Source organism: Elephantulus edwardii, unplaced genomic scaffold (assembly GCF_000299155.1).
Source record: "Elephantulus edwardii isolate Elephantulus edwardi_28Jun2011 unplaced genomic scaffold, EleEdw1.0 scaffold00002, whole genome shotgun sequence".
Classification (NCBI taxonomy): Eukaryota; Metazoa; Chordata; class Mammalia; order Macroscelidea; family Macroscelididae; genus Elephantulus; species Elephantulus edwardii.
The window spans coordinates 41,367,433-41,382,531 of NW_006399752.1; the positions used below are offsets into that span (position 1 = coordinate 41,367,433).

Here is a 15,099-nt window from a genome sequence, read left to right on the forward strand (position 1 = left end):
ACAATGTGACTCAGTCCAGACTATAAGATCTGAAGAAGAATCTACTGGGAAACTTCTGGAACACTTTCTCTATGATGAAAGCAAAACAGCACACCAAGACTCCCTCTAAATTACCCTTACTGATCGAGCCTCTATTACTTGTTTGGGAATGTGATTGTGTGCAGATATAATACTGCCTTTAGGAGGCTATTGTAATTGGTATTGCTTTCTTCATTCCTTTTCAGTATGTTCTTTATTACTCTAGAGAATTTGGGATGATGTATATTTATCTTATATCCTGCCACTTTGTTGAACGAGGCAATTTAGATCTAATAATTTTCTTGCTGAGGTGATCTAATGACCTAATGGATAGGGAGTTGGGCCACCAACTGAAAGGCTGTCAGTGTAAATCCATTAGTTGTTCCTTGGGAAAAAGAAGGGTAGCCTTCTCCTATGCAATTTATAGCCCCTGAATACTTGCTAGAGAATCAGTTATGCTTCAGTTCTATCTCAAAGGCAATGAGAAATCTCTTGTTGAGTCTTTGGGATTTTCTAAATGTGACTATATATCATCTTAAAATTGAGGAGATAATTTTGCTTCCTTTTTGCTGATTTAGATGTCTCTTATTTTCTCATCTTGTTTTATTTCTTTGCCTAGGACTTATGGTGCAGTATTTATTAGAAGTGGTGACTACAGGTATCCTTGTGTGGTTCCTCTTTGTAAGTAGAATGCCTCTAATCTCACCAAATTGAGGGTGATGTTAACTATTGATTTTTTACATTCACCCTCAATTATGTTGAGGAAATTCTCTTCTATTCCTACCTAACTAAACCAACATAAACAGAAGTAAAATGTTTGAACACAAAAGAAGACATTGAACTGGTCACAAAAACACTTCCAACCAAAAAAAATACCCAAACCAGAGAACTTCCTTAGAGAATTTTCATGAACATTCACAGAACTGTCACCAATTCTAATCAAACTATTTCAGAACGTAGAAAAGATTGGGTTCTCCTACAGTCACTCTACAAAACAAGCATAACAGATACTCAAACCAGGTTTAGACACTGCTAAAATAGAAAATTATCGATTATTACACATCATAGACATAGATGGGAAAACCCTCAACAAAATACTAGCCAACAGAATCCAACATAATATTTGGGGAAAAAAAAAGATCAAGTTGGATTCATATCAAGTATGCAAAGGAGACTGATCACAAGAAAGACCATCTGTGTAACACATCACATCAACAAAATAAAGGAAAAGAACTCATGACCATCTCAACTGATGTACAAAAGGCAGTGCACAAAATTCAACACCTCCTCTTGACTAAATTATGTATTTTAATTATATTAATAACCATAAAGAACTTTGATTTAAATATTTCATTAAAATTTCATGTTTGTTCATCCTGACTCAAAAGCTCAAATATTCTTTATTAATGTAATTAAGAAGAAAGTAGAAAGTGGCATCACAAAATTTACTCCCTTTCAAAATAAGCAAAAATAAAAACTGAGTGCCTATGCTCTATATAACTCTAATAGTAAATCCTTTTTTAGGTCAATTTCCCAAAGTACATCTACAGTAGCTATTATTCTAATAGTGAACCTCCTTTTAGGTTGGTTTCCCAAAGTTCACCTACAATTACACTGATGAACGATGAACAAACTAAGTAAATCAATAAAAAGCTGTGTGATATCACTTAGTTACCAAGTAAACAGGAATTAAAACAATGAGATATTATTTTCCTCTACATGGCCCCATATAATTTCTATTAAAATAGTCAATGACTCTGACAATACAATGAATCAAGTACTTTAATGTACAACTAGGGAGCTCTAGTGGCCCTAGTGCACTGCACTGCAATTCCAATGGCATATGGTTCAAATCTACCAGCGGCTTTGTGAGAGAAGGATGGGCAATTTCTTTCCATGTGATTTACTACCCCTGATAACCTACTGGAGAGTTAGCTATGCGTCAGTTCTGACTTGATGTTACATAATGGTGAGAGTATTGGAAGCTATTCAAGTATGTTAACTGAGTAATCTTTTATTAATTTATTCTAATGGAGTATCAGTGTACCAAAAAGAATTGGAAGACACAGAAGAATTTCATGAAACAACATATAAACAAGAGCCTATGGTGATGAAGGAAGAAGTTCAAGCTGCTTTGAAAGAATTGGCAAAAAATAAGGCACCAGGAATTGATGGTATACCAATTGATGTATTTCAGCTAACAGATGCTGCCCTAGATGTGCTCACCAAGTTGTGCCAAGGAATCTGGAGGACAACTACTTGGCCAACTGACTGGAAGAGATCTATATTTGTTCCCATTCCAAAGAAAGGTGATCCAACAGAGTGAGAAAATTATCGAACAATCATTAATATCATATGCAAGCAAGATACTTCTGAAGATTATCAAAAAACAACTGGAACAGCACATAAACAGAGAACTGCCAGAAGTGCAGGCTGGGTTTAGAAGGGGTATTGTAGCTAATGTTAGTTGGATCTTAGCTGAAAGCAGGGAGTACCAGAGGACTGTATGTGTTTCATTGATTATGCAAAGGCATTTGACTATGTGGATCACAACAAACTGTGGCTGACTCTGAGAAGAATGGGAATCCCAGAACACTTGATTGTGCTAATGTGAAACCTATACTTGGACCAGGAGGCTGTCTTCAGAACAGCAAGAAAACACTGCATGGTTCAAATTGGAAAGGATGGACTCCAGAGATGTGTCCTATCTCCATATCTTTTCAATCTATATGCAGAACAGATTTTCCAGGAGGCTGAGCTGTATGAGAAGAAATGTGGCATCAGAATTAGAGGAAGAGCCATCAAAAATCTGCATTATGCAGATGACACAACCCTGCTTGCTGAAACTGAGGAGGACCTGAAGTGCTTGCTGCAGAAGGACAAAGATTGCAGCCTTCAATATCGATTAAGGCTCACTATCAAGAAATACTGATACTCACCAATTCTCACCAATTGGCAATATCATGATAGATGGTGACGAGATTGAGATTGTTAACGGCAGCGGTTTTAATTTGCTTGGCTCCAAAATCAACACTCTTGACACCAGCAGCCAGAAAATTAAAAGACATATTGCGATGGGAAAGTCTGCTGTTAGAGACCTCTCTAAAGTGCTCAAGAGCAATGATGTCACTATGGAGACTAAAGTGCATCTGACACAGACCATGGTTTTTGCAATCAACTTGCTATGCGTCAGAGAGCTGGACAATGACTAGGGATGATAGAAGGAGAATTGATGTCTTTGAGCTGTGGTGCTTGGAGAAGAGTACTGAATATTCCATGGACTGCTAAGAAAATGAACAGATTCAGCCTAGAGAGGGTTAAACCTGGCTGCTCCTTGGAGGCAAGAATTATGAGGCTTCGTCTGACATACTTTGGACATGTTGCAAGGAAAGACTAGTCATTGGAGAGTGATGTCATGCTTGAGAGGGCGTAGGGACAGTGCAGGAGAGGAAGACCCTCTATGAGATGGATTGATTCAGCGACTGAGGGTAGGTGTGTCGGAAACAGTGAGATTGGCACAGAATAGAGCAGGGTATAGGGCTTTTGTACATAGGGTTGCTATGGATCACAGGTTCCTTGATGGAACATAACAACAACAATGGAGTAATTATTAAAAAGATAGGAAAAAAATTACGTTCAAGGACACTCAAGCATAGTAACCTGACTGTAATAGAAAATTCAACAAACTACGACAGTGATTATCTAGTAATATTATAGTGCCAGGTGATTTTTATATTTTTTAATATGACTATTTCTTCCATTCAATATGTCCATTCCATTAAATTCTAGTGCATTTACTAAACTGTGCTTTCAAGCATTTGAGAAAATCTTTCTGGCCAAAAATATTACCACTATCCACTATTGTCAAGTCAATTCCAATTCAAAGCAACTCTCTACTGGGTTTCTGAAGCTATAAATATGGAAGTAGACGTCTATCTTTACTCCTCAAAGCTACTGGTAGATCCGAACCAACGACCTTTCAGTTAGCAGCACAACGTATAACAGCCTATGCCACCAGAGCTCTGCTAATGACAGAAGGCAAGGGAAATCTTCAATTTAACAATCTACCTTATAATTTACTGCTCTAACAACTGTTTATCGAATCAAGAGAAATCCTTTGCACATGAACACATCTACCTGTTGCACTTGACTACAGGTTTTCAAATTAGTCAAGCAATCCAACATCCACTTACCTGGATTAGATGTGTACTGCATTGCAATCATCAGCATGGACGATGCAGAGAGATTAACATGGGCAGGAACACCTTCTCTCCTTGAGGAACCCACTGGAACCAAGAAGAGTTTTATTAGACAATCTCATCTACCTGTGTATTTAACACTTGGCATAGGGCATACGGCAATTTTGAGGGGATGCAAAAAGTCTCAACCAAACCAATGGAAATTTTGCACAAATACAATCATAAAATTTGTCCTAGATTTAAAAAGCTACTGTTGTTATCAGAAATAATAAACTCTAAAGAGAAGGGGAAATGCCAAAATATGATGTAATGGCTTAAGCACAGTTAGACATGATCTTTGCTCCTAAGCTCTTTATATCTAAATGGAAAAGAAAAGGATAATTTCCTATCTGCCCAAATATATAGGAATGCTAAGTTTACCTCCATAAAGATAAGTAAAAATAAGAGTTTTGAACTTAACTTGAATGCTTGAGATTTTCATATTTTTAATAAAATAGACAACTTATATAATACACTGACTTATTTACACATATAAATTATTAAAATAATAATTTAAAAATTACTTCAATTCTCACACAACATTAAACCATTTCACTCAAACTTTCACATGTGTCTCCATCTTTATAAGAACCATTTTTTTTTCTTTCCAGAGCCAACCATCTTCACAGCCATCTGTCTGGCTTAAAATACAGCACTTTCTGAGCCTGTAAATAAAGCTATTATTGGACATTTCATCCTATGCCACAGTACTCACTAGCAAAGCAAACGGATTTCTCCAAAACTCATCTTACAGTTGTAAAATCTCTATAATAACACACTGTCTTACTTTTAAGAAAAAAAGTGGTTGGCTTACAATGACATCTAATACTATAATAAATATCTTTGTCTCCTTTTTTATTAAGGTGCATTGAGTAACATCTATTGACATTCAAATCCAGTGCAGAAAGGGACATTATGGGCAATATACTATCTCCAAAGAGTACTTTTTGTTAGTCCAAGTACAGTTTTTGAGAGACTTTCTGATGACTCAAATTTAAAAAATAACAATAATTCCTCTGTTCTTAGGGATAATTTCAGAAGTGGGATGAACTTCTTCTTACAGGTTGGCTTGTGAGGGAAATTGTCAAGAAAGCATGAACAGAACTGTGCACGGAGAGTACTCAGCACAGTTGCCATCAAGCCGGTTGAGCCTCCACAGTGTTTTCATGGCTCTGACTTTTCAGAAGCACATCATCAGGTTTTCTTTCCAAAAGAAAGGCCATCTTTCGGAAGGTATCTCTCAAGAGTCCAAATCTTTCAGTCAGAAACTGCATCCTTAACTGTTTGCACCAGTCAAGGAATATTTAAGTATTTGCACAGCTCAAGGACTCTGTCCAGAAGGCATAACGACCTCAGAAAACCAACTGTCCATTTTCTGCACAGAACAGCAACAACAGCAAAAGTAGAAAATCTAAAAATCTTTTTAATTCATTTTACATGAAAATATAATACATGAGAATCTCCTTCACGTCCAAAAAAAAGTAACTTATACTAAAATACACAAATAACAGAAGCAATAAAATGCTTATAAAAGATTAGTCATATAATAAAGTCAAAGATATAATTCTACTTTTTGTTTGGGTTGAGGTTTGGGGGTATTTTAACCTACAGGACTTTAAATAACACAATGGGCAACAATTTTACAGAAATGAACAAAACCGGGCTATACTTTGACTCTATTTACCTTAGTTCACTTTTATTAATCACTTGCTAGCTGAGCTAACTCATCAAAAGAAAAATTATATTCTGGTAGACATATTAATTTGTAAAATATCCATAAACACTGACAATGATACACAAAGATATGTAAATCAATTCACTGCTCTTTAAGTGAAAAGTTAGCAAATCAAGGGAAAAAACTTAGAGAGGAAAGTGCAAACGAGGGTTTTCAAACTTTTGACAGGGAGCATATTGGTCAAAAGCTGCTTCCTGGGGCCCATAGTTAAAGAACCTGACACATTCAGTTTGGGAAGCAGGAAATTTGCATGAGCATCTCTGCAGATCCTGATACAAGCTAGCCCTGGGCCTTCATCATCCTTCTTTGAGAAGTGCATACGGATGCAGCTCCAGGCTTGAGCATCGTGATGGTTGGGAGGATGGCAAAGGCCTGGATAAGGTTTGGATCTGTTATTAACAAAGTCACTATGAATCACAGTCAACTCAATGGCACCTAACAACAACAATCAGAAGGATAAGAAAAAAAAATACATAAATGCTCATTAACGTGTCCAGGTATGGGGATAATAATGCATTCTCTTTGGGCCTTTTGCTTTTAAAAAAGAAAAGGTAAAAATTTAGATATACACAAGAAAAATATAACAATTATATCAAATAGTATCAGCCATTTCTTTGGGGCTGTGGCTTCATTTTTCTTTAAAGTCATCTCAAAATTATTAGTAATAAACATTACTAAAAATTGAAATTTACTATTCAAGGAGGTTAAGAATCATTGTCCCTTGAGGCCTTTAAAAATGGGAGAGATGCCCAAATGCTTCAGATGATTTAAGGGATATCTATTTGGAGAATAGCCCAAAGAACTCCGTGGCTTTTGGGCGTTCCTCCCACCCCTGCAAATTCACGCTCACTCTCAAGTACTCTCTCACAAAGTCTTAAGTATTCCCCTGGCTCAGTTCCTAGGAAATTGGGCTTCAATACTTATATCAACAGACAATGCCCTACAATGCCTTAGCCATCTGACAGACTGAATGAAATCAGCACAATTTTAATTTAATAAACATGCACAGGCATACATCATTTATTGAATCTTATTAAAGAGGCATGATATAAACAGATGTGCAGCTTGTCCCCATGGGGGTGTATGTAGCCAAAAATACATACAAGAGAAGGAAGAAGAGCATTAATCAAAATACGATTTTACAACGAACCGTTTGCAAGCATCGTCTCTGATGCTCCTAGAACTGGAATAACCATTACCAACACGTCTCTCTTACTTGAACGGCAACAATACCTTAATCCATTATTGTATCCTATCATTTCTACTATACTATCATGTACAGTTTAATATGATTTACCATAAAAGAACACAGGCAGCAAAAGCATTATATCCAGGAGAGATTAACGTAACTGCATGCAATGACCAAGATCTAAAAATTAGGCCTACAGCCCACCTCAAATGTTCCAGCCACTTACTCATTAAACAAGCTTTTTATGTTCAGTACCTTTGCTATACCAGCCAGTTTTCCAGATCCTGGGAAGATAACTGCAAGAAAGATAGACAAGCCTTTATCCTAATAAAAGATGAGATGCTAGACTTGCGCTGTGTGGTACAGTATCCATGGACGATTTGTGCCATCACCTATGCATCACCTTGTCATCTTCCGCAACATATGCATCACTATGACCCTGGATGCTTCTCTAATTGCCGTTCAAATACAAGCAGAGTCATTTAGGATGGACATATTTCAATGGAGCTTTCAGACCACCAGAGACTAGGAATTCACCTGGCAATGCACTTGGAAGACAATTTTGTTGCTAGGTGCTGGAGAGTAGGTTCTCAGTCACAAAAACTCTACATACAACACAATGAAACACTCTCCAGTCCCACGTCATTCTCACAAGTGTTTTAATCTGCTGTCGCAATCACTGTGCCACGACATCTCCTTGAGAATCTCCCTCCTTTTCATTTATCTGCTTTTTCAAGTGTGATGGCTTTCTTCATGGGCTTGTCCCTACTGACAACAGGACAAAAGTGCTCTCTTAAAAAGAACATCCTGGCTGTAATTTTTCCAAAACAGATTGGATTGTTTTAGCAGCCCAGAGTATATACCTAATATTCTTCACCAGCACCACAATAATGCAAATGCCTTCATTCTTACTCAGTCTTTTTATTCGTTGTCAAATTTTTGAAATCGCTATTTTGTTGTTGGGTTCTATTGAGCTTTAAATACTCCTCACAGGAATTCCATGAACAACAGATCTGAACCTTGTGTTACCCTGAACCAACTGCATGATCTCTGAAATGCTTCACCCCCTGTGACAGTTACTAGGTCAATCTACCTTGTTGGGGGTCTTCTTCACTTACTCTCTCTCCTTTTCCCAGGATGATGTCCCCTTCCAAGGACTGGTCCCTGCTGGCAGAATGTGCAAAGTACAGGGACTGAGTTTGACCATCCTTTTCTTAAAGTAGCGCTCGGGTTATATTTCCACCAAGAAAGACTTGTTTGTTCTTTTGGAAGTACATGGGATAGTTTATACTCTTCTCCAACTCCACAACTGTCATCTTTATTCAGTCTCTAATTTTTGGATGCACAGGAAGAAATTTAAAAGATCATGATTTGGATCAGATGTTCTTAGTCTTTAAACTGACATTCTTGCTTTTTATTATTTTGGAGAGTCATTGACAGCAGTCTTCCCAATGAGATATATAGAGATACAAATGATAGAGACAGACATAGAGATGAGAGAGAGACAGAGAGAGAGAGAGAGAGAGATTGATTTTGTATTGACTGTTGCTACCATGGGATTAGATTGTAGATTCCATAAAATGAAATCACTGACAACCTTAATCTTTTCTCCATCTATCAGGATGTTGGCTATTGGTTCAGTGATGAGGCTTCTTCTTTTCTTCAGGTTGAGATGTAGTCTATCTTGAAGGCTATAGGCTTTGATCTACTGAAGCAAGCACTTCTAATCATCCTCACTTTCAGCAAGCAAGTCTGAATAAAGGAGGCTGCTAATGAGTCTTCCTCTAATCTTAATACCAATACCACCCTTTCCCTACATCGCTCAGCTTCTCAAATGATTTGCTCAGTGTACAGACTGAATAGGTATGTAGAAAGGATACAACTCTGATGATGCACACCTTTCCCAATTTTAAACCATGAGGTGTTCCCCTGTTCTGCTCTGATAACAACTTCTTGGTCAAGTAGTAAGTTTCACACGAGAACAATGAAATGTTCTGAGATTCCCATTCTTCTCAACATCAGCCACAATTTGGTATGATCCTCACAGTAAAATTCTTTTGCATAGTCAACAAAACATAAGTAAACATCTTTCTGGTAGTCTCTGCTTTCAGCCAAGATCCATCTGACATCATCAATGTGGCGCAGCCTCTTCTGAATCCAGTGTGAATTTCTGGCAGCTCCCTGTCAGTATCCTGTACTAGCCATTTTTAAATCATCTTCAGCAAGATTTTACTTACATGCCATACTAATGATATTGTTTCATAACTTCCCATATTCTATTGTATTATCTTTTTTTGGAAATGAGGAAAAAATATAATCCTCTTCCAGCCAAGTGGCCAGATAACCTGTCTTTCAAATTTCTTGGCATATACTAGAGAGCATATCCAGGACTGCACTTGTTTGTGGAAGAATGTCAACTGGTGTTCCATCAGTTCCTGCGGCCTTGTCCTTGCCAGTGTTTTCAATGCAGCTTGAACTTCTTCCTTCATTACCACTGGTTCTTGATCATTTAGTATTTCCTGAAATGAGTTCCTATCAACCAATTCTTCTGGTACAGTTACTCTATTCCTTCTACCTTCTTTTTTTTTTCTTCCTTTTCTTTACATTTTCTTTTATATTGGTTTGCACACGAAATTCATATACATTGTGTCTCATTCATGTACACTGTTTTTCAAACATTCCTACATTCACATTGTGTTTCAAATGATCACTCATGTACATTGTGTTTTATAAAATTAATTACCATTGGTCTATGACTACTATTACCCCAAATTTTCTTGTCCCGATTGGATCTTTCCTAATTCCTTCACCACAACCCTCACCAAACTCTGTTATCCTAGTCTCTTCCTCTCCCCACCCTCTATGCCCCTCCACTTCCTCCTTTGGACTTTTATCCACATCTTACCCGTTATCCTTTTATTTCTATCATAATGGTCTTATGCAGTATTTGTCCTTTTGAGACTGAGTTAGTTCACTCAGCATAATCTGCCCATAGGATCCTTCAGTATTGACCGAGTGGTATTAAAAAGTTAAGAATTATTCAACCTTATGGTAAAATTACCATCATCTGCCTCCAGCCTGCGAGACAGGTCAACCATTCAATTGACATTTGTTTGGTCCTCAGGCTGTGTTGTAGCTTCTCTATAGTCATGCAAAGTACCATAAACTGTCTGTTTACCAGGAGGGGAAGAGGCCTCTTTCATTGAATTAGCCATTTGTCTTTTCTCAGTTAAATGTAAATGGTACCCCAAGCTGGGTGTTAACTAGAAACTCTATGTAAGAATCCTAAAGCTGTCTTTTTCTCAGTCATCTGTGAACTGTACTTTAAGCTGCCTATTTATGAGGAGGGGAAAGGCTGCTTTCCTGAATTAGCATTTACTTTCTGAAACTGTTTCTCTCAGTCACATGTGAACTGTACCTTAAGCTATTTACCAGGAGGGAAAAAGGAATCTTTCCTGGTTTGGCATTTACTTTTTTAAACTGGTTTTCTCAGTGCATGTAAATTATATTACAACTGCGTCTGTTTACTAATAGTTGTATGTAGACTGTTCTTTTAAATGTAAAAATCCTGTAGCTTTGAACTTGCTATAGTCATATGTTAATAAAATTATCCTAACCCAAACATAAAAATCAATAACCATCCTTAGACAGGGAGGCCGTTTTTGAGAGGGTTCTCTCTGCTTTCACAGATCTACAATAAAGAACTCTAGATACTGCAATCTCTATCTTATTGGTGAGTGACTCTGGAAAAGAATGCTTTATGTTTACAAACAGTATTGCAACTCAAGGCTTAATTACGTTCTTCAGTTCTTCCAGGTTGGGAAATCAATACTGAGTCTAATTTCTATCTTTTGATTTTCTAATTCCAACTCTTGACACATTTCTTTGTAATACTCTGTCTTTTCCAGTTGCCCTTTGAGATCTTTCTCTCTTACTTCAGCATGTCTTCTCTTAATACTGGCCTCTCTACACCCTAGTGTGTTTTCATGCAGCAAAGTCATGCCAGGCAGCAGCTCAACTCAGTGTAGATGGGTGAGGTGCCTACAATCACCTGCTGGGGGTGAAGTGTGTGCCCCTCTCTGCTGGGTGGGAACAACCCTGGAGGGGAGGCTGAGGCTGCATACCTGTTTACTGCAGCATTATTCACAACAGCAAAGAGATGGAAACAGCACAAGCACTCATTAACAAACAATTAGATAGGAAAACTGTGGTGCATTCACACAAGGCAGCACTGCATTGCATTTAAAAACAATGAACTCCAGAATCAGTCCATGTAGACAACATTATGCTGGGTGAAAGAACTCAGTCACAAAAGGACAAATATCATATAAAACCACTCATATAAACATAGAATGGGTGGGGTGGAGCAGAAGGCATGACAGAAAGAACACAAAAAGAATGGCTAGCTACTCCCATATTGCAACAGGTCAATCAGAAATGAATAGATGACCACATATTATGTGTATTGCATTTAACAACATGGATCAAGACAGACACTACTGATAAATAGGAGTGATGGGAGAAGGAAAAATTAATAAGCAGAGGTCAGGGAAGGAAAGAACAACATACAATAAGGACTTGCTCAGGCATCATAATAAGCTAATTGCATCAATTAATGGTAATTACTGCTTATGAATGATTGTATAAAAAAAACCAATGAGCAATGAAGGAATGAAAACCCAAAATCCCTGTAAATGTTCATTAATACTAATAAAATTTAATAATAAAAAAAAACCAATGAGATTTGTAAATTTTCATTCACATAATTTTCTTTTACATGATGGGTCCCAGCACTTCTCTGAGGCAGTACTGGAAGGCACTCATGATACACGGTAGCTACAGCAAGGAACTCGAGCGCACGGGCGATTGTGAAGATTACGCGGGGTCAAGCATTGCTTCATTTTATTCCGCAGAAGGTGGCAATCATTCAGGGCCACACGTGTTGGATAATCCTGCATTGTCCATTACAGCATTGGTCAAATCTAAACTAATAAATGTTAAATAAAATTTAAAATTCAATTCCTCTGTCACACTAGACACATTTCAACTGTTTTAAAAGCATTCAACTGGTGGTTAGGTTATAATCCAGCCTAGGTTATATAGAATGAATTAAAAAAGAGAGAGAGAGAGAGAGATAACAATGGAAGTGCAAATGTCGGCAGGGTCCAGATAACGCAAAGCCCTATTGTGATCCACAAGGACATTGCACTTGGTTCCTAAAGTGATGGGAAGCTTCTGGGTGGTTCTGGTCAGAGAAGTGGCACGATCTGGTTGACAGATTTCAAGGACGCCCCTGGTTCTTCCATGGAGAACAGCTTACAAGAGAAGTAAGAGAATAAAAGATGAAGTAGGGAGACCAGTTACGAAGATATTAGAGTGACTCAGATGAAAAAATAGTAAGAAGTGGTGCAAATTGGGATATATTGGTGAAGAATACTGACGATACCATAGAATGAATGTAACAAAAGAACACACAAATCAGTCTTGGCTTTCAGTTACTGGTTTTCCACAAGTACATCACCGTGGATGACCGCAAGAAAAAGGAATTTGCCCTGGGAAAAGTAATCAGACTGCTCCCAGAAACGAGGATGGTGACACCTTGTGCCACACACCTTGGACATAGGATCAGGAGGGACAAGTCCATGGCGAAGGCCATGCTTGATAAAGTGCAATAAAGTACAAGATTAACAAAAAAAAGAGGAAGATCCTCAACACAATGGGTTTACCACAGAAGGGGGACGGCTGTTATTGCTGATGTCAGATTGATTTTGGCTGAAAGCAGAAAATATCAGAGATATATTTACTTGTGTTTTATTGACTATGCAAAGATATTCAACGAATGTATTTAAATGACTATACAAAGATAGTTATTATGTGAATCATTATAAATTATGGGTAATAGGCAGAAGGATGATAAATCCAGTACTTAATTGTGCTCATGCAGAACCTGTACCTAGATCAAGAAGCAGCCATAAAAAAACAAATAAGGGAAAACTACACGGAACATCAATTCTTCTTCTGACATCCTTAGTCATTGTCTAGCTCTCTGATGCATAGCAAGTAATTGCAAAGACTATGGCCTGAATCAGTCACACCTTAGTCTCTAGCCTGACACTGCTGCTTTTCAGTACACTGGAGAGGTCCCTGAGCCAATTTACCTAATGCAATTTATCTTTTGGCTTCCTGACTATTGGTGCTAAGAGTGTTGATTGTGGAACCAAGCAAGCTGTAACTGTTATCAACTTCAATCTCTTCTCCATCTATCATTGTGCTGCCAATTGGCCCAGTGGTGAGAATCTTTGTCTTCTTGATGTTGAGCTTCAATCCATATTGGAGAATATAGTCCTTGACCTTCTGCAGCAAGTGCTTCATGTCCTCCTCAGTTACAGCAAGCAAAGTTGTGTCATCTGCATGATGCAGATTGTTGATGAGTCTTCCTCCTGATGCCACATTCCTCCTCATAGAGCCCAGTTTCCCCAAATAATCTGTTCTGCATGTAGACTGGAAAGCTACAGAGACAGGACACGTCCCCAACACACTCCTTTCCTGATTTTGAACCAGGCAGTGCTTCCTTGCTCTGTTCTGAGGACTGCTTCCTGATCCAAGTATAGGTTTCACATTCCCATTTTCCTCAAGATTAACCACAATTTGTTGTGATCCACACAATCAAATGCCTCTGCATATTCAAAGACAGAAGAAGAACTGATGCCTATGAGTTGTGGTGCTGGAGAAAAGTCTTGAACATACCATGGACTGCCAAGAAAACATATAGGTCTCTCTTGAAGAGCGTGAAACCAAGTTTTTCTTTGGAAGCTAGGATTTTGAAGCTCCGTCTCACATAGTTCGGGCATGTGGCCAGTTTGGAGAAGGAAAACATGCTCAGAAGGGTGGAGGGACATCATAGGAGAGGAAGACCCTCTATGAGATGGATCAACAGAGTAACTAAAGAATGGGGGTAGGTGTGTCAGAGTCAGTGAGACTGGCTCAGGACAGGGCAGGCTTCAGAGCTGTTGTACATGGGGTCCTATGAGTCACAGGTGACTTGACAGCACATAACAACAACAACAACACATGATACTTGTCCTTGGAGAAGGACATGATGCTGGGAAGGTGAGGGTCGGGAAAGGAGCAGACCCTTAACCAGGTGGCTTGACACGGTGACTGCTGCAATGGGCTCTGGTGTGTCAGAAAGTGCGAGGATGGCACAGAACAGAGCAGGATTCTGATCTTTTGTTCATAGAGTCACTGTGAGTCCTAATCGACTCAACAGCACATAATAACAATAATGATACGGATCTTGATTTTTCCTGAAGATCATGGACTTTTTGAGGAAACTATAGAGGCGTGGGGGGTAGAAAGAGGATATGGTTACAAAGTCTAGCATAATAAAAAGGTCCAAATTCTTTAAATTAGAAGAGTCTATAACAGCTATAGATGATTATATCGAGATGATAATATAGACATAGAAGATATATATAGATATAGATAGGTAGAGAGATATCTATAGATACAGAGATAGAGATGATAGAGATAGAGATAGAGATAGAGATAGAGATAGAGATAGCGAATGTATATTCAGATTTTATTTTTAATTTTATTTTTTATGTATGTTCAGTTTTATTATTATCCTTAAAATAATGTAGCCAACATCAATCATTGTTCATTTTCAATCAGCTTTCTCTCTTCTCTGACAGAGCACCATCTCTCAAACATACATATTTCCATACAATCTACAAATAATACATCTTTTCTTAGAAAACAAGAAGTTTCCATGGTGAAATGCAAATTAACTTTTCAATTCTCCTTAACTCCTTAATACAATTTTTATGAACAAAGCATATTTAACACATTTGGAATAAAAAGTAAACCTTATTTACAAAAGGAGTTTAAAAAGAAAACAGCAAAGGAAATTCTTACAA

The 15,099-nt window shown here is 37.9% G+C and overlaps 1 protein-coding gene across 1 annotated transcript in view; it reads right to left on the reverse strand.

Moving 5' to 3' along the window:
• UNC79 (unc-79 homolog (C. elegans)) overlaps window positions 1-15,099 on the reverse strand; it is a 291,864-nt gene that overhangs the window by 261,615 nt on the left and 15,150 nt on the right. The window contains exon 4 of the mRNA XM_006879101.1: window positions 4,212-4,304. Within this exon, the coding sequence (XP_006879163.1) occupies window positions 4,212-4,304 (93 nt within the window). The remainder of the gene's footprint in view (window positions 1-4,211; window positions 4,305-15,099) is intronic.